Genomic DNA, 19044 nt, shown 5'->3' with positions numbered 1-19044 from the left:
TGAAGTAAGATAAAATATTTTACTCTTAAAATAAATTTATCTTAGTGAAAATTAAGTACTCTTACTTCCATAATTGGACATCCAAAAATTCCTTAATAAATAAAATTCAAACTTTTTTACTAGTATATTTATTACATTAATTTGAAGTTCAACCTACCAAAAAACAATCAAATCCAATCAAGGATAACACTCTTAATTGATCAAAACAATTCTCACAAAACATGCACAACGCATGGAATTTCAAATCTCAACCGTTGATTTCACACGTACCTCCCGAAAAACCCATCTCATCCATCCGATACGAATTTCAACGACGTACATATCTTACGTGGCAAATTAAACTACATTTAAAATCCGCATTTGAAGTCCGAACTATAAATAGACCAAAATAACCCCGACACTTCTCGCTTTGTTTGTTACTGTCAGTACACAGAGAGAGAAAATAATCATATGCGAAAGAGTGAACAAGCTCTGATCTTTCTCCTCCGAATTCTAAATCTGTAAGTTTTTCACTCTTCTACTTCGTTTTTCTATGAAACGCACCGTTTTAGGTTTCAAAGTTTGTGTTTTTTTTGGTATTTTTGTTTGTGAGGTTCAGGATTTGAGGTCGAGAATTTTTAGGGCTTTGGATTTTAGAGAAATCCCCAAAGGAAAATTTGGTACTTTTGTTGTTTCAATTTGATTATGTTGGTTTATTTTCGAATATTTGGTTTCATTAGGGTTAAATATGAAATATTATGATGTATCGAAGTTAGTTTCTGGCTGTGGCTATGCTTTACTGTTGGGAATTTTGCGTGGAATCGCATGTTTAGGGTTGATATTTTTTTAGGGTTATTGTGAGTTTTTTTTTTCTATGGAGTTAATGCAAAAACATAGTATTCTAAATTGAGTTTTTTTTTGTTTTTTTGTTTTTTGGCTGCTTAATTATTCCACCACCCCCAGCTAAATAGTATGGTCTACGTAGCACCGACACCTCTGAAAAAAAGGTGTGTCTGTGTCTAAAACTGACATTGACATCAACCCTTGTGATTATGTTTAATTATTCATTTTCAAATTATTACTGGTGTCGACATGTCTGACCGGTGTCGACGTGTCTTACCGGTGTCGACGCGTCAGTGCTTCATAGATTATGTTTGATTTTTTTTATTTGCAAAATTGCATTGCTTTGTTTGATTTGTGGTTGGAGCCAATTTTCATGCTCTTATTGCAATTGGTTTTCATGAGGTAAAATTATTCATTTTATTATTAAGATTATTGTTTTTATTGTTGTGAGGGTTGGAAGGTAATTTGGCTCCATTGTGGTTCAAATTTTCAAATTGTTGATTGTGATTTTACAGAAGCTTAATTTTTTATTGTTCTTATTTTCTCATCTTTCTTTGTACTATGCTGTTTGTTGTTGTACATATTCTAAATAATTTCTATTATCTCCAGGTTGGCTTCAGTTGTTCAATTGAACAGACTGTTGCGGAGAGTGTGCTTTTGTAAAGTAATTTTATAGGTATATTAAAATAAGATTGGTATGGGAGAGGAAGAACCAGTGACTGAAGTTGCTAAGAGTGACTCAAATGGCGGCAGCATTGCTGCAAAGACATTAGATGAAGTTGTTGAAAAGAAAGACTTGGAAACTGATGGAGGGAAAGTCTTGGAGAGCAATGGAGTCAAAGAAATTGAAGATAAGAAAGCTGATGATGTGGAAGAGGTAAAAGAGGATGAGAATGCTGATATAGTAGAGGAAATAAAAGAGGATAAGAAAGATGATGTGGTGGGGGAAGTAAAAGAGGATAAGAAAGATAATGGGGCTGATGAAGTAAAAGAGGAGACGAAAGTTTATGGGGTGGGGGAAGTAAAAGAGGATAAGAAAGATGATGAGGCTGATGAAGTAAAAGAGGAGACGAAAGATGATGGTGTGGAAGAAGTAAAAGATGATAAGAAAGAGGATGTGGCTGAAGAAGTAAAAGAGGATAAGAAAGATGAAGGGGTGGAAGAAGTAAAAGATGAGAAGAAAGATGATACGGTGGAAGAAGAAAAAGAAGATAGGAAAGTTGATGGGGTGGAAGAAGTAAAAGATGATGTGGTGGAAGAAGAAAAAGAGGATGAGAAAGTTGATGAGGTGGAAGAAGTAAAAGATGATGTGGTGGAAGAAGAAAAAGAGGATGAGAAAGTTGATGAGGTGGAAGAAGTAGAAGATGATGCGGCGGAAGAAGAAAAAGAGGATGAAAAAGTTGATGAGGTGGAAGAAGTAAAAGATGAAAGGGTGGAAGAAGTAAAGGAGGTTACGAAAGATGGTGAGGTGGGAGAAGGAAAGGAGGCTACAAACGATGGTGTGGTGGAAGAAATAAAAGAGGATAAAGAAATTGATGGTACTGAGGAAGTAAAGGTGGAAAAGAAAGATAATGGAGGCGAAGATGTTAAGGAGGATATGGAAGTTGATAGTGTAAAAGAAGTAGTGGAGGCTAAGAAAGATGATGATGACATTCAAGAAATAGAAGAGGATGACAAAAATGTTACCGAATCTGAGAATGAGAAAATGGATGTCGATACCGAGGTTAAGGAAACTACAGAAGGTAAAGAAGAAATGGAAAAAATTGAATCTGTAAAAGAAGAAGCAGATTTGATGGAAACAGAGGGTAGCGTTGAGGAAAAGGAAGAGGGCGATGAAGAGGAGAAAAATGAAGCAGAGATAGAGGAGAAGGAAGAGGATGATGAAAAGGAGGAATCTGAAGCAGAGACAGTGGAAAAGGAAGAGGGTGATGTAAAGGAGAAAACTGAAGCAGAGACAGAAGAGGAGGGGGAGGAGGAGGATGACAAGGATAGTATTGATAAATCAAAAGAAGAAGATAAGGCAGAGGGTAGTAAAGGTGAGAAAGGATCAAGAAAGCGTGCGAGAGGGAAGATTAACGAGGAGAAAGTGAAGGAGAAAATAAAGGAACTGAAACAGCTAGAGCCTAAGACTCCTACTAGTGATCGTCCAGTTCGAGAAAGAAAATCAGTTGAGAGGTTGGTAGCATTAATCGATAAAGACACGAGCAAAGTATTTCACATCGAGAAGGTATTTGTTGTTCATTGTCACATTTGAAGTAATTAGCCTTAACTAAGCATTTTTTATTTTAACTTAATTTGTTTACAGTTTCCCTTTCAAATTGCAGGGTCGTGGCACACCTTTAAAAGATATACCCAATGGTATGGTGCTTCTCTTTGATTTTTTATTTTGTTTTATTAGTAATGGTTTTTTACTTCACTTATATATATACATATATATTTTGAGGGTGTGTTTGTTGCACACTAACACACCCTCAGATGTTATAGTATTTCTTAATTTTAAATTCTACACATGCCTTCTTCTTTTTCCTTCTATGCATCTCATGCCTCCACTACGAGATTGAGTATGGTGGTACTTGGCTGCCGTCATGCACCGTTTCTGTCTTGGTGGTGGTATAAGCAAAAGGGTGCAAGATTGTATTCGGATGAGACAGTGTTATACCTGACCAAAGCTGTGGCATATACCCCATAATCATAATCACAAAGTTCACTAATAGCGTGACAATTAAAATATTTGAATGTACCACAAACCGAAATAACATACCGACGATGTATAGCCTCACACACCCAATACTTCAGTGTTGTATTGCATACCCTTACCAAATACCAAACGAGCCAAGGATTATTATGCTTAAATATCTAAAGCTGTTCCATGACCTTTCAATTATTTTTGAGCCAAGGATATATGCTTATATACATTTTTTTAACACTATCAGATTGCCACAAGCTTATGATTTTGATTTACAACTTAAACATTTACATTGATTATGATATTGACTAGTACATTAGCTTGCATTGATTTGATTTGATTTGATTTGATTGTCTTGTTAATTAACTGTAGTTTTCCTTCAGTAAAATGCTTTATGCATGCCTTCTTTTTCTCATTAAAAGAAAATTTAATATGTGGATCTTCCCTTTCACTCACTGTACATTTAAAGATATTAATAATAGTGGTAAAACATGGAGATATTCGATCCTCTTCCTTCCATTTTTGGAAAAAGAGTTTCTTATTATTTATTAGTTCAATATGGTTTATCCATGCTATTTAATGTCCTTTTACAGATTTATGTGACCATTGGAAGATCAATTGTAAATCTGATCTTTGGAATCCTTAGGTCTTAGAGATAATGGCAGAATATAAATGAACTGTCAAATTGACCTTAGTTCAGCAGTAATAGAAGGAGTTTCCTGTTACATATAATTTAAGTGAAGTTGATCTGATAATATGCGGGAGTTTTTTTTTTTGTAGTTTTTGTTCTCATTTACATTTGTTACACTGGAGTGGATGTGAAACTATGCTTCTTCAGAATAGCTAATAAACTTATGACTCCTGCATTTTTCTTCTATAGTGGCATCTAAGTTATCTAGAAGGAAAAATGATGATAGTCTCAAGTTGCTCCACTCAATCCTCTTCGGGAGGAGAGGGAAGGTACACGTTTCTTCATTAAATATCCGAGTCTTTTTGTTACACCTGTTTCAAACCACCTTATTAATTTTCTTTTTTTTCCATATCATTGTGGTTCTATAGATTAGGGGTGTTCGTGGTTCATGAATTGAATTGAACCGAACCATATTAATGGTTCAATCCAGTTTTTAAAAACCACTTTAGCAAAAAGTGGTTAATCTGTTTAATCAATTCAATTCGGTTTAAAACCAATTCAGAACTGGTTCATAATTTTAAACCAGTTTAATTTATTTAAACCAGTTTAAAATCAATTTTTTAAAAAATTAGATTAATTTTTTCACCAAATTCCAAACTGGTTTTTTTATATATTTAAAAAAATGTTTCTTTTTTGTTTTTATAATAAAATTGAATTTAAAAATTGAATTCAAATCTGGATTTTTTAAAAATTGTTTCTTTTTTGTTTTTAAAAAAATTGAATTCATATTCATCACAACGAATGCCACAGCCGATAACTTTTTCTGCTATGCACTTATATCATATCAGAACATTTGACTTCACATTTAAAAACACTACATAAACTTGTGATTACAAAAAGAATCAAAAATAAAAAGGTGTTATTGTATCAGTTAGTATATACTCCGTATTAGAAATCTTGGTACGTATTTGGATTCATAAGTCTTAATATAGAAACATTGATCTTGATATATTTAGAATTTTTCAATTAGAATTGACATTGATTATTTAATTTTATTTAACATTTAATAATCATTTATTAAACTATATATATAATGTGAAATTGATTTTGATATATATAAGCATTTAATAGAAGGTAAAATATATAGAAACAGTTATATATAAACATTTAATAGAAGGTAAAATATATAGAAACAGTTATGAATCATTTTGAAATCGATTCAAAACAAATAGAAGGTGAAATTGAAATTGATGTTGAGTTTGAATTGGAAAGAAGATGATTTAGGATTCATATTTCATATTTGGGGAAGAACACGTAATGTGAAAATGAAAATGTTATGATAATAGTAACTGACTAAAAAATATTAAAAGATTATAATTAAAATATTAATCATTTTAATATAATGATGTATTAAGTTTATTGAATTTGAGAAATAATAGTATTTATATTTTAGATAAAATTGTGGAAAGAGTTTATAAGAGTTTAAACTGGTTTTTAAATTCAATTAGATTAATTGAATTGGTTAAAATAAACAATTCAATTTACTAACCATTTAAATGGTTTAAGTTTTTTATGGTTCAATTCAGTTCAGATTAAGTAGTTGGATCAGTTAACCAAATTTTTGAACACCCCTACTATAGATCAGGATTTGTATAGTGCAGGCCTTCACTATTGAAAAGTTTAACACTTTTATTTATATGTGATATTTCGGTTATGGAACTGACAAGTCAGACTCATGTTACACCGTGTTACTCTTTTTTTAATCCTTTGCAGGCAGTTCAGGTCAAGAGTAATATATCGAGGTTTTCTGGTTTTGTATGGCATGGCAATGAGGTAATTATTACCGCAAGAAGTACCAAATATAATACTCATAACATGCAACTATATCATATAAAATGATTGAAGGGTTTTGTTGATTTGTGTTCATAGTAATTTCTTTTTACGGACTTCTTTTCTTATCTTTAAGTCCTTGTTTGCCAATGGTTGTAAACTTCTAATATTGTTTCTACAGGAGAAGCAAATGCTTAAAGTAAAAGAAAAGCTAGACAAATGTACTAAAGAGAAGTTACTGGAATTCTGTGATGTGTTTGACATAACACTTAACAAGTCAATGAGAAAAAAAAAGGTTTGTTGGTTTAGTAGCATTGCTAATGTTCTTGTTGTGGATGAAACATTACTACGTTAATCCCGCCACATATTTATGCTTTGGTATGTGTGTGCACAAGGGTTATCAAGAATCTCTGTTGCTTATATTCATAATGCACTGTATATATGTTCTAGCCCTAAAAGGAAACCCTGTTGACTGATACCATTTAGCACGCCTTTATTATTGCCAATGAATTTCTGCCTGTGCAGGAAGATGTTATTACTAAGCTGATAGACTTTTTGCTTGCCCCTCATGCAACCACAACTGTGCTACTTGCAGAAAAAGAGGTTTACTTTCTTTCTTGTGTTTCAATTTTTTTCTTCAAGATGTTATGGAAATTTTCTTTTGCTATGTTTCTTGTGCAACATATTCATAGTTTTATGGTTAACCCGCATCAGTCCAGTAAGAAGCGCAAGCGTGTTGTGAAACGAGGTACATCAAGGCCTAGGACTAGTACTTCAAGAGGTTCTTCTGCAAAGGTAATAATCTCACTACTTCAACTGCAGCAAATGTGATATTAGCAGCATAAAATAATTTGTGAGTGCCTCTTATGCTTGTTTCGCTCCCTGCATTGCTTGAAACTGACTAGTTGTTTTCTCCTATGATTGGTTAAATTTTATTTTGTTTAGTAATAATTGTATAATTAATTTGTAAATATATATAGTTGTTAATATTATTGTTTATATTTTGTGGTGTTGAGAGGAAAGTGAGTTTAAATTCTATTGTAGTTTTCATTTCATATCTATGACACCATTTTCTAATTTTAATAATACTTATTTAACCAACTTATAGCCTTTTTCACAAATAGTCAATGAAAACTATGTTCTCAGTCTCTATGTTGTCAGTAGTGGCCACAGTTGCACCATAGTATTGTGTTGCAGAGGATCTGCACTATGGAAATGACCATTGCATGGTGTTTTAGGGTTGCATTTACAGCAGTCCAAATTGCGGCCAAAACACGGTAATTCCGGCCAAAACTACGGCGATTACATAGCAAAAACTTAAAAAGAATAGTAAAAGAATATTGAATAAGAATTAATTCATATTAAATGATTAGAAATTTCCATATTTCCAATACACTACTAAATAAAAAAGCAACAGGTCCAAAAACAACTTTTGGCGCTGCTAAACCTATTTTCAGAGTCGGATCAAATTCTGGCCATAACGGCCGATTTGTATAATGTGGAACCGGGTTGAAAATGGGTCGAAAGTTTAAACAGATCGGATTTTAGCCACATCGGAACGAAACAGATAACTGATTTCGCGTGTTTACGATCTTCATCGGCGCGCCGACTTCTCTTTTATCTGCAGTGATCTTTGCACCGATCTAACTCAGTGGCCTGTTGAGGGAGCACAAAATCGTATGGTCTAAGGAGTTAATGCGCACTCCTGATCTAAGGAGATAATATGCGCCCCCCTGACAACTATGCTCCTGGTCATGGTTCAAGCGGCTGAACCGGGTTTGTACTAGATGGTAACAAATAAACAAATAATAAATAATGTAAGTAGCTAATTTTCATAAATAATTAATATAAATAACAATTTAGATAGTAAAAGTAAAATTCATTAAGTATAAAAATAAGATTAAAAAAGGAATAGTTTAAGAAAAAGATAATGAACAATATAAGTTGGCTCAATACAAGTAAAAAAAGGCCCAATACTTTTTACGCCCAACTGAATAACCCTAATTATCTGATTAGCCACAAGCCAGCAACACCGGGTTCCTTTTCTTGAGATGTGCTGCTGCTGCTTCACCTCTCCATGGCACCTGACAAAGCTATCTCCGCTGCTCACGAAGCTCTCTTCAGGTGCTCTGCTGCTGCATCTCCCCTCGATGTTGATATGCCACGGCACATGAAGGTGTCTCCATTGGTTTTTGAAAAACAAATAGAATTATACGAGATCTGAAGCCAATTTTCACTGTACTTCTGATTGTTAGTTATGAATATATTTAATTGTGTATTCTTCTATTTTTGTGCTCTTACATATATATGATATAAATAAATTGCTTGTATTGTTTCTCTAAACTTCGACTTAACAACCATACTTCTACCCGACACTTACTTCATAAATTAGTTTCTCACCTACTGAGTGAAAAGATATGTTGGGCCGCCAAACATTGAAATTTAAGAGTAATAACTGACATTTATTGAACAATCTCAGGATAAAGTTCTCAAATCAGAGATTTCGTCACACAATTACACAAATTAGATACATAATCAGGATAAAGTTCTCAAATCAGAGATTTAGTCACACAATTACACAAATTAGATACATAAGAAGATTACAGAGAGAATTCTGAGAAATAGGACTCATTTATACAGTTATTTCTTCCAAAAATTGGAGAGCTTGGCCTCTCCCTCCCATAACCATTCAATATCTACCCAATAACCACTTTGCTCTTTCCTTTGGAGCTAATAAGCACCAACCATTGGAACTTGGAAGTAGTAGCTTATAGGAACAATGGCCTATAAAAGCTCCTAAGCTTATCTCCTATGAGTGGGCAGCAATGCATGTCAATAATATTTTTGTGGGCCAATAATGCATTTAAATAATAAATTGATGAAATTTATGGATGAGTTATGAGTGAGACACATTTTGTAATTTTTTTTGGAGATGTTGGGTTGAAGGTTGTGTTGCTTATGAGGTGCTTAAGTTGAAAAAGGTTAGTGATAAAAGGCTTGGGTGGTTTACATGAGTTTCTCAGTTCAAATAGCAGTTTCGCCATTTACCCAAAGAAATTTGAATCCGCAAAATAATGTACCAACTTGTAATCTGATCATCAATATAAATTGATATTAGTTGTTCGGATGACATTATATTTCATTCAAAATAAAATATCAATATATGCATGTGAAGTTTTAAGTGTTTTTATTGTGAGCTTATTTCTTAACTTTTGGCTGTATATTTTTCAGAGGCAGAAGAATAATGAAAATTCTTCAGGAGTGGAGAAAAAGAGCACAACTGACACAGAAGATGAATCAGAGGGAGAGGAGAAAAATGAAGAAAATGAGGATGAAACCGAGAATGACATTCCTGAGAAATCTGAAGATGATATATCAGAGAAATCTGAAAGGGGAGATAAAAGTGATTCTGGGAGTGAATCTGATGATGTGAATAAAAAGAGAAAACATTCTAAATCATCATCTTCAAAGAAAGAGTCCTCTGGAAGAAGCAAAATCGAGAAAACTACGGTCACAAATAAATCTCGCTCACCTCCTAAGAGAGCACCTAAGAAATCATCAAATACCCAACCGAAGTATGACGATGATATTGATGAAAGTCCAAAGGTATTTTCTAGGAAGAAGAAAAATGAGCAAGGGGGAAAGCAGAAGATATCAACTCCAACTCCAACTAAGTCTTCATCAAAGTCCAAAGAGAAAACTGGTAGATTCCATAAGCTCTCCTCCCTGGTTGTCATTATGTCATTTATGACCGTTTGGAATTGCATTATATTGTGTTTTGGTTGTGAATAATAACTTTCAGCTGAAATGAAGCGTTTTAACTGTTAGTCAACAACTCGGCGTGTTTAATTTTTCCTTTTCCATTAGTAAATATTAAATGTTTTTAATTGAAAAACTGATAATATGTTCTATAAGTAATCATATCTTTACTGTATGCACTAAGCAGAAAAGGTTGCTAAGGGAAAAGGCAAGAAGAAAGAGAAGTCCTCAGGTCCCAGTGATAATCAGTTGCGCGATGCAATATGTGAAATTCTTAAAGAAGTTGACTTCAATACGGTAAGATTTTGGAATTAAAATATTACTTTTTGTTTGTTGACTTTTTTACATTTGATTTGTAAACTATTTTTAGTAGCACGGTTCTTCACATGTACCTTTATTGGCTGTGATACTGTAAATTTTCAACAGCTTGAGAAAAAAGCATAGCTTAAGATATCTTTGCCTTTTAGAGGAGATATTTATTTATATTCCATCAATTTATGCATGGATATATCATAGCAGGACTCAGTAAAACGTTAATAACTGAGGGTTTAGTCATGGACACAGTCTCAAAAAATCAGCAGATTGGATGATTAAACGTGCAGCACATTTCTTGTAGGCTGGAATTTAGCAGCAGATTTGCGCTAACTTTGTGTTATTTTTGGCGGCTATATGATTCCATCGGTTGAATTTATAAAACAAATTGGATGTAATATTGAATATTTAGATGTGCGTTGTTGTTGGTAGATTGAACAACTCGGTAGTCTACCGAGTGTTTTATGTTCTCCAAAATTTATAGTCCTTTTCCCTTTTGCAGGCCACATTTACTGACATTCTGAAGCTACTCGGTAAGTTTTCTATTCTCTCAACTTTTTCCATAATATTAATAGTTACACCTTTTTCAGTTAAAACTATGAAATAGTGGACCATTTATGCCTTCAAGACCAAAACTCTTATGTCTGTTTTTGGTTTCTTGCATTTTCTAATGTCTGGTTATCCTTGAACCTGAAGGGCATAATTTACAGTTGCTCTTTCCCTTAACAATCTAGGATTTTCAGTTTTAGGCTGAATTACACTTTTAGTTTCTTTGATATCATCAGTATGCAGTTTTGTATGCAATTTTGGTCTTTGGTACTTTTTATTGGACTCTTGCATTCTTGAATTTGGTTCCCTCTATTGGATCTACAATATTCAAAACTACATTTTTTCACCCAAACATATAGAGTTTATGATGGATTGGTGATGTTAAACAGTTCGAACTTATAAGAGGTGGGACAATTTGGGATTTATTTTATTTTATGACGTTTATTCAACGGGGCTGGGTCTTCCACAATATGATGAATCAGGTTTGAATCAAAGTTGGGAGATTTGCTCTTATTTAGTGTCAGACCGTGCCTCAAACCTTTCGCCGATGCAAAAAAGAAGTTTGTTGGATAAGCTTTTTAGCAGAAAACTAACAAAATTGCTCATCTTTTTCCAGCTAAACAATTTGATGTGGATCTCAACCCAAAAAAGGCAGCTATCAAGCTCATGATTCAGGAGGAGCTGACAAAACTAGCTGAAGAAGCAGACGATGAAGACGAGGATGAAGAGGATACCGAGAAAGACGAAGGCCGGTCAACCGGCCAGGAGACCTAAGTCTGACTGGATTAGACATTACTGGTTGGTGGTTAGGTTTTTAGCAACGCACACTGTAATTCTCATGTACACTTTAAGTTGTGTAGAATTGGCTGTATCTTATTCTTAATTCTTAACATCCTTTCAATCTGAAGATATCAAACATGTATTTGTGATAATTTAGTGCAGCCTTTTGTTTGGCTGCCAGCATGTAGTTTATTGTGTACACCAACATAATTGTTAGGTTTTTCTTTTCTAGTTTAAACAATCTGTCTATTTAATAAATATCTAACCTTTGAAGTTGACACCTTTCTGTGCATATTCATGTTGGGTGATGAAGAGTCTCTATCTTTCTATTCAATATTTTGATTCATGCCATGACAAGGACCCCTCACCCCACTTGTATTATTTGGTGTTTTGATCCAATATGTCTCTATCTTCCTTTTCTATCTTCTGTTTACAATTTCTTCTCTGTATTTTAAAGTTAGGTTTGACATTTAAATTGTAGGAGTGCATTATTGACATGTAAGTGGAGCAAGTCAAAATTTTTTTTGGTACAAATCTTCTCCACCTAGACTAGTGGAGCACCAACAAAACCAATTATATAAACACCTAAAAGAACACTATTTAGTTTGGATGGTGGAATATGACAGCTAAAGGAACACCTCAGATTTGGTCAATGTTTAAATAGGGTATTTATCTCACTAGGTAGAACAGTTAATTTGATAATTTATGTCTAAAGGTTGGATGCTAGAACATAACTTGTTTAAACTTGGCCATGCAAATTTTAGAAAGTCATTTAGTATTGGAATTCTATTAGGGCATTGTTTAGTGCATCATAAAGGAGATGAGACGAGCTAGTATTTTGATCTACGTGCGTGCGTGAACAATATAAACAGGATAAAAGATAAAGAACAGTAATACAAGTGACACAAGCAATTGTTAACCCAGTTCGGTGCAAACTCACCTACGTCTGGGGGCTACCAAGCTAGGAAGGAAATTCACTAAACATAATTAGTTTAAAGACTCTCAGTAAACAACTTAAAGTTACAGTCTTTTCACCTAAACTCTATCCGTGTGACTTCTATCTAAGAACTCTTAGATACGAGATCCTACTCACTCCCCCTCAATCACAGCAGTGATGTAAAAACAAATATTACAATGAAAGAAGATATTCTTCAAAAACACATACTTGATCTTGCTTAAAAGCTTCAACCAAGTAAGCACACACTCATGCTTCAAAGCTTATAGTGGACAAATTACAACTCAAAAGTCAGTCCAATTCAATCATCTATGGATGAATGAATGACTCACAATACACACGACCACACAAGACTAAAATCCTTATTCTCTCTCAATATTTCGTTTGTTATTTCTTGTGTGTTAAAACCAGGTTTTCCATGCCCTTTATATAAAAGTGTTTGGCTGGGCTTGGACATCATAAAATCCTAAAACTATTTTCCATTCATATCTTCTCATGACAATTGATTATATCTTGTTGGAAAATAAGTCAATCTGCTTTTAATTACTGATTGAATAGTGCGTTCAATCATCACATCAATCACACATAGATTAGCATAAAAACGCAATCACACAATACATAACATTCAGACTGAATGTTCTGTATACAAATGTCTTGACATCGGGTCTGACATCTCAGCAAAATCCTGCATATCCACATTTTAAATAACCTGCAGGAACCTGTTATCTTATGTCAAGACAACACTTGTGACACCTTGTGAACACTCTAGGTTTTACCAAAATTGCTGCCACGAACATATAGAACCAACAAACTCCCCCTTTGACAAATTTTGGCTAAAACATACATCAGACCATTTGTTTCACAAGAGAATAATCACACCATCAGTTTAGAAGCAGAAGTATTAAAACACACATTAATAGCTAAGATAGCAACTAGTAAATACATATTAAACACACATGCGCTTGTGCTCCACCCCCCCTCAGTCTGCTCACCACAGACATCACCTTCAACATCACCTATAACATACTCCTCCCCATATAACATCTCCTTCGACAACACCTGTACTAAACAGATTATCTCCAGCATACTCCTCCCCATATAACATCTCCTTCAACAACACCTGTACTAAACAAATTATCTCCAGCATACATCATCTTCAATCATCATCTGTCACCTGTCTATAGTATAACATAGCTACTTTAGCTACAACTACTTTAGCTACAACTACTTTAGCTACTTCTTCCCCTTTTTAGCCAAAAGAGACCAAAGAGACAAAATAAATGTCTATTAGTCAAACATAGTGTCACACAGAATGTCAAAGCATATTGTTAGGTGTTACAGATCCACAAACATACACATCTTTATAAGCTGAGATAAAAATCCAGAAAAACCAAAAAGAACCCAAAAAAATACATCAAGGCATCAGAACATGACTGCCAAAAGAACCACCAAATCCATCACAGCACACCATCAGAAAAGTGGGGGACAACTTCAACAAAACTAGTCAGAGGAGCTTGCATCTTCATCAGCTTCAGAACCAGAACTGCCACTTGTTTCATCTTTAGATTCAGACCTCTTACTAGAGGTTTGGGCTTCTGTTTCCTTGTCCTGTCCAACATTATCTCTATCATCTTGCTCCAAGCTTTCAATCAGAACCTCCAAAGCTTCTTTCCTGGCTTTTGCCACCCTTATCCCTGTATCCAATTCTTTACAAGTTTCTTTCAGTTCAGCAATAAGACCACCTTGTGAGGCTGGCTTCTTCACAGCAGATGTCATGACAATGTCATTGACATGACTGCCTTCAAACAATTTGTAATGAACTGATAGAGGAGGTTTTCTTCTACTAGGAAGATCATTTGTGCTCAGAATTCCAGGTTGCTGACTCAAGATAATCCCACAAATCATTGAGGGAAAAGCTATGGGCAGCTTCACTGCATTTGTAGAAGCATGTTTGACAATTTGTTCAAACATGAATCTACCATAATCAAATTTCAGCTTGGTTCCAACAACAAAGATGAACCTTCCAAGGGCATTTGAGATTGTAGAGATGTGATTGGTTGGTACCCAATTTGCTGACCCTATCTTGTGCAAAATAGCATATTTCACAGTTAGCTTTCCAGCAGGAGATGCTTCTTGCTAGGCCACTCCTTGACCTGTCTCGCAGTTATTTCCCTACATACCTCATTGTCTGTGGCTTCCAGTTCACATGCACCTTCTGTTCCTCTTCCTAGAAATTTATTAATCACAGTTGGAGAAAAAGTGATACACTTCCCTCTTACAAACACCTTACAAAATTCCTTGCTATTTTTGTCAGCAATGTCCTCATGAATGTTGACAAAAAATTCTTTCACCAGTCCTTCATAACACTGAGATAACCCAGCAACCGTTTTCATTAGTCCAATAGTTTTAATAAGGTCCATGACCTCTTTGACCTCCATAATATCCTTGCCCAGTTCTCTCTCCACAGCCACCCGTCTTTGGATTACAAACTTCCATTTTGCTGCTCCATCTTCAAGATGGAAGGAGATATAGTCCAGATGTACAACAACTTTTACAGGGGATTTCCTAACAGTTGTCCTCTTGACAAGGGAGATGTCAGGGACATCTTCTTCGATATCTTCATCTGACTTAGAAGTTTCTCTCACTTTCCTCTTCTTTATCTCAACTTTGCTTCAAGATTTTGAGAGGCCTACAGCAGTAGCCTTCTTAGTGGTTTTGGCTGTCATCATTTCAGCCACAGACCTACCCTTTATGGTCTTCATCCTCTTAGCCACACTAGGCTTCAAGTGATGAAGCAAGCTATCATCTTCATCATCCGAACTCTCATCTTCTAGGTCAATCACCTTCTTTGTAGAATCATGCTTCTTAGACTGTGAAGCATTGGCAGTAGGTGATGCCACATATTTCTTACTAGACAAAGTTTACCCTAAAGAGCATAATCCTTCAGCAGCTATATCTTTTTCAGACCTAGAGGAATCATCCTCTTTCTCATTGTGAGGTCCAACCTCAGGAGAGGGGTCCCTTCTTGATAGAGGAGTAGAAACTCCCTTTACAGAGTGTCCTTCATTGAGAATCCTAGTGACTAGGTTTTTTATGACACGATCAGTGTGATGCATGTCGTCCTTAGAACTAGGAGTATAAGTAGAGCTGGAGGGGATATTGGAACTATTACCTTGAGTAGGACATACAGTGGAGGATGAACCAGGAGCGTCGCCTGGAATGACAGACAGGGGAATCACGTCCAAAATATCTTCATCAAGAAGGTCCATAGAAGGCGTTCTATCTTTGTGAGCCGGTTTGGTAGTCTTAGAACCAGATGGTGAAGGATGTTGTGACATGTTGTTGTTCTTGTGGAAAGGTTTCTGTTTCCCTAGCAGAGAAGGTTGATGAAGTCGAAGGAAGGTGGAAATGTTTGAGTAGAGGTTGCGTGTGAAAAGGCAATAGATGGAAGTTTCAATACTAGGTGATGATTTACCATAAATGGGGAACTTTATTTTAAGTGGGCAGACAATATTTTTATTACCTTTTCCACTCCAAATTAATTGTTACAAATTCTCATAGATACAAATCCCTAATTTCCCTCTTAAACATTCAAATTGATTAGCATCCAAAGCCTTTGTAAATATATCAGCTAACTGCATTTCAGTAGCAACATGCTCCAGGGCTATGATTTTATCTTCCACTAGTTCTCTAATAAAATGATGACGGATATCAATATGTTTTATCCTGCTGTGCTGAATGGGATTCTTAGAAATATTTATAGCACTCAGGTTGTCACAGTATAATGTCATGACATCTTACGTGACATTGTATTCAGTCAGCATCTGTTTCATCCAAACCAGTTGAGAACAACTACTTCCAGCTGCTATGTATTCAGCGTCAGCAGTGGACAGAGACACACAATTTTTTTTCTTACTAAACCATGATATTAAGTTGTTCCCCAAAAAGAAACATCCTCCTGATGTGCTTTTTCTATCATTAGCACTTCCAACCCAGTCAGCATAACAATATCCAGTCAGCATAAATCCAGATCCATGAGTGTACAGTATCCCATAGTCACTGGTGCTATTGACATATTTCAGTATCCTTTTCACTTGGTTTATGTGACTGACTTTTGGTTCAGCTTGATATCTAGCACAAACACCTACAACAAAAGCAATGTCAGGTCTGCTTGTTGTGAGATATAGCAGACTCTCTATCATGCTTCTGTAGAGACTTTGATCTACACTAACACCATTTTCATCTTTAGAGACTTTCAGATGAGTAGGAGCAGGTGTCCTTTTATGACTCGCATTCTCCATGCCAAACTTCTTAACAATGTTTTTGGCATATTTGCTTTGAGATAGAAAGATAGAATCTTCCATCTGCTTGACTTGTAGCCCAAGAAAATAGGTCAGCTCTCCAACAAGGCTCATTTCAAATTCAGACTGCATTTGTTTAACGAAATGTTCGACCATCTTATCTGACATCCCACCAAACACAATATCATCAACACATATTTGAGCCACCATGAGTTTTCCTCCTTCATTCTTAACAAATAAGGTCTTATCAATGCCTCCCTTCCTGTATCCATTGTCAATGAGAAACACTGTGAGTCTATCATACCAAGCCCTAGGAGCTTGTTTCAAACCATAGAGGGCTTTGCTCAACTTATACACATGCTTTGGAAGATTTGGATATGTAAACCCTTTAGGTTGTTCAACATACACTTCCTCATTTAAGTAACCATTCAAGAAGGCACTTTTTACATCCATTTGGAACAATTTAAACTTCAGAATACATGCCACTCCAAGCAATAGTATAATGGACTCAAGGCGAGCTACAGGGGCAAATGTTTCATCAAAGTCAACTCCTTCAACTTGAGTGTATCCTTGTGCTACTAATCTTGCTTTATTTTTAGTAACCACCCCTTGTTCATCAGATTTATTCTTGTAAGCTCACTTAGTTCCAATAACATTTATTCCTTCAGGTCTTGGAACCAGTTCCCATACTTCATTTCTCTTGAATTGGCCTAACTCTTCCTGCATGGCATTGATCTAAAATTCATCAGTTAAGACTTCCTTGACATTCCTAGGCTCAATCTTGGACACAAAACAGTCATGTGCGATCACTTCCCTTGATCTAGTTGTGACTCCTTTATTTGAGTCTCCTATAATGAGATCTTTGGGATGATCCTTCTGAGTTCTGATAGAGGGTCCCTTATTAATTTTGTCAGCTTCAGGTTTAGCTTGAGTGAGTTTACTCTCATTACTTTTGTTTGGGAAATCAGTTGGGACATCATTTAGAGATGTCTCAACATCGTCTGTGATATCATTCTGTTGATCATCAAGCACAACATTGATAGATTCCATCATTACTTTTGTTCTGGAGTTAAAGACTCTAAATGCTCTGCTGTTTGTTGAGTATCCCAGAAATATTCCTTCGTCACTCTTTAAGTTTGGAATTCCTCTGACAGCTTCAACAAATATAATCCTCTTCATTCCTTTAAGATGCATATGGCCCAATTTTTGATGCCATAACTTCACTTCTTCTTCTTTGGCTAGAGTACACATTGATGAATAACTGGTTTCTTGAGAACTCCACATATAGCAGTTGTCCTTAGACCTGACTCCTTTCATGATCACTTCATTTTATTTATTAGTAATCAGACATTCAATTTTTGTGAAGTTTACATTTAGACCTTGGTCACACAGTTGACTGATGCTGATTAGGTTTGCAGTCAGTCCTTTAACAAGTAGCACATTGTCAAGGTTAGGGACTCCAGGGCAGTTTAGCTTTCCAATCCCCTTGATTTCACCCTTTGCTCAATCATCAAAGGTTACATAGCTGGTGGCATGAAGATGAATGTCAGTTAGCAGGTTTTTGCTTCCAGTCATGTGTCTGGAGCATCCACTGTCAAAATACCAGTCTTCTTTGGCTGAAACTCTGAAGGAAATGTGAGCTATCAGGTTAGTAGCACCAGTCCTAGGATGTGTATTGATCTGAAAGTGCATATAATAGGGTGTGTATTGATCTGAAAAGATATGAATTATCAGAAACATTTTTCCACTACGGAAGGTCCCACTTCAAAATCCAACTGATCGAATTATGTGTATTGGGTGACTTTCTAAATCACTGCATTTTGTTCAAGTTTATTTGAGACCAGGATGCCCTATTCCACTGACATTACCGAGTGGATACTTCAGTTAACAAAGGAAGCTGGAACTTAGGCACATCATTTTATAGTTAGGATGCAAGAGTTCACCAAATTGAGCGAGATTAAAAAAAAATCAAATAAACAAAAGTCAAATATTGAACCGCCCATAGATATAGATTTAGGCGGTGACACATGTTTTGATTCATTTTAATTTTTTCCAACAATGTATTTAGGTTGTTAGATATGTTTTATATGTAATATTGGATTAATATAACAATCTAAAATGTATACATTTTATTAGATTTTAATGTATGTTTAAAATAGATTATGAGTAATAGGTGAATCCAAAAATATATTTTCGGACGTACCCCAATTTCAAAAAAACTATAAAAGGGTGTATTCAAAACATTACATCCGAAACCACCCCATATTGTTAAAAAAAAGATAGTACGAGTTTATTTGAAAATGCATTTCCAAACTTACCATAATTTCACTAAACGAAGCGGGGTGTATCCGAAAGTATATCCCCAAAATATCCTCTGAGACAAGATTAATTTTCTAAGGCACGTATTGATCTAAAACTT

The 19044-nt window shown here is 35.1% G+C and overlaps 1 protein-coding gene across 2 annotated transcripts; it reads left to right on the top strand.

Moving 5' to 3' along the window:
* The first annotated feature begins 347 nt into the window (after positions 1-347).
* Positions 348-11649, top strand: LOC127084739 (DEK domain-containing chromatin-associated protein 3). Of its 2 annotated transcripts, none has more exons than XM_051025245.1 (12): positions 348-500; positions 1432-3049; positions 3147-3180; positions 4389-4468; positions 5913-5972; positions 6151-6264; positions 6495-6572; positions 6684-6764; positions 9201-9672; positions 9916-10025; positions 10543-10573; positions 11206-11649. In XM_051025245.1, exons 2-12 carry the CDS (start codon positions 1520-1522, stop codon positions 11361-11363), a joined length of 2748 nt encoding a protein of 915 aa, XP_050881202.1. In that variant the 5' UTR covers positions 348-500; positions 1432-1519; the 3' UTR covers positions 11364-11649. The 2 variants fall into 2 exon arrangements, with proteins under 2 accessions (XP_050881202.1, XP_050881203.1); XM_051025246.1 differs by lacking the exon at positions 348-500 and adding an exon at positions 598-659.
* Positions 11650-19044: the final 7395 nt, after the last annotated feature.

The sequence above is a fragment of the Lathyrus oleraceus genome, chromosome 5 (genome assembly GCF_024323335.1).
Source record: "Lathyrus oleraceus cultivar Zhongwan6 chromosome 5, CAAS_Psat_ZW6_1.0, whole genome shotgun sequence".
NCBI classification, from domain to species: Eukaryota; Viridiplantae; Streptophyta; class Magnoliopsida; order Fabales; family Fabaceae; genus Lathyrus; species Lathyrus oleraceus.
The sequence above is the reverse complement of the archived record's forward strand: the minus strand, read 5'-3'. Positions and strand labels throughout refer to the sequence as shown.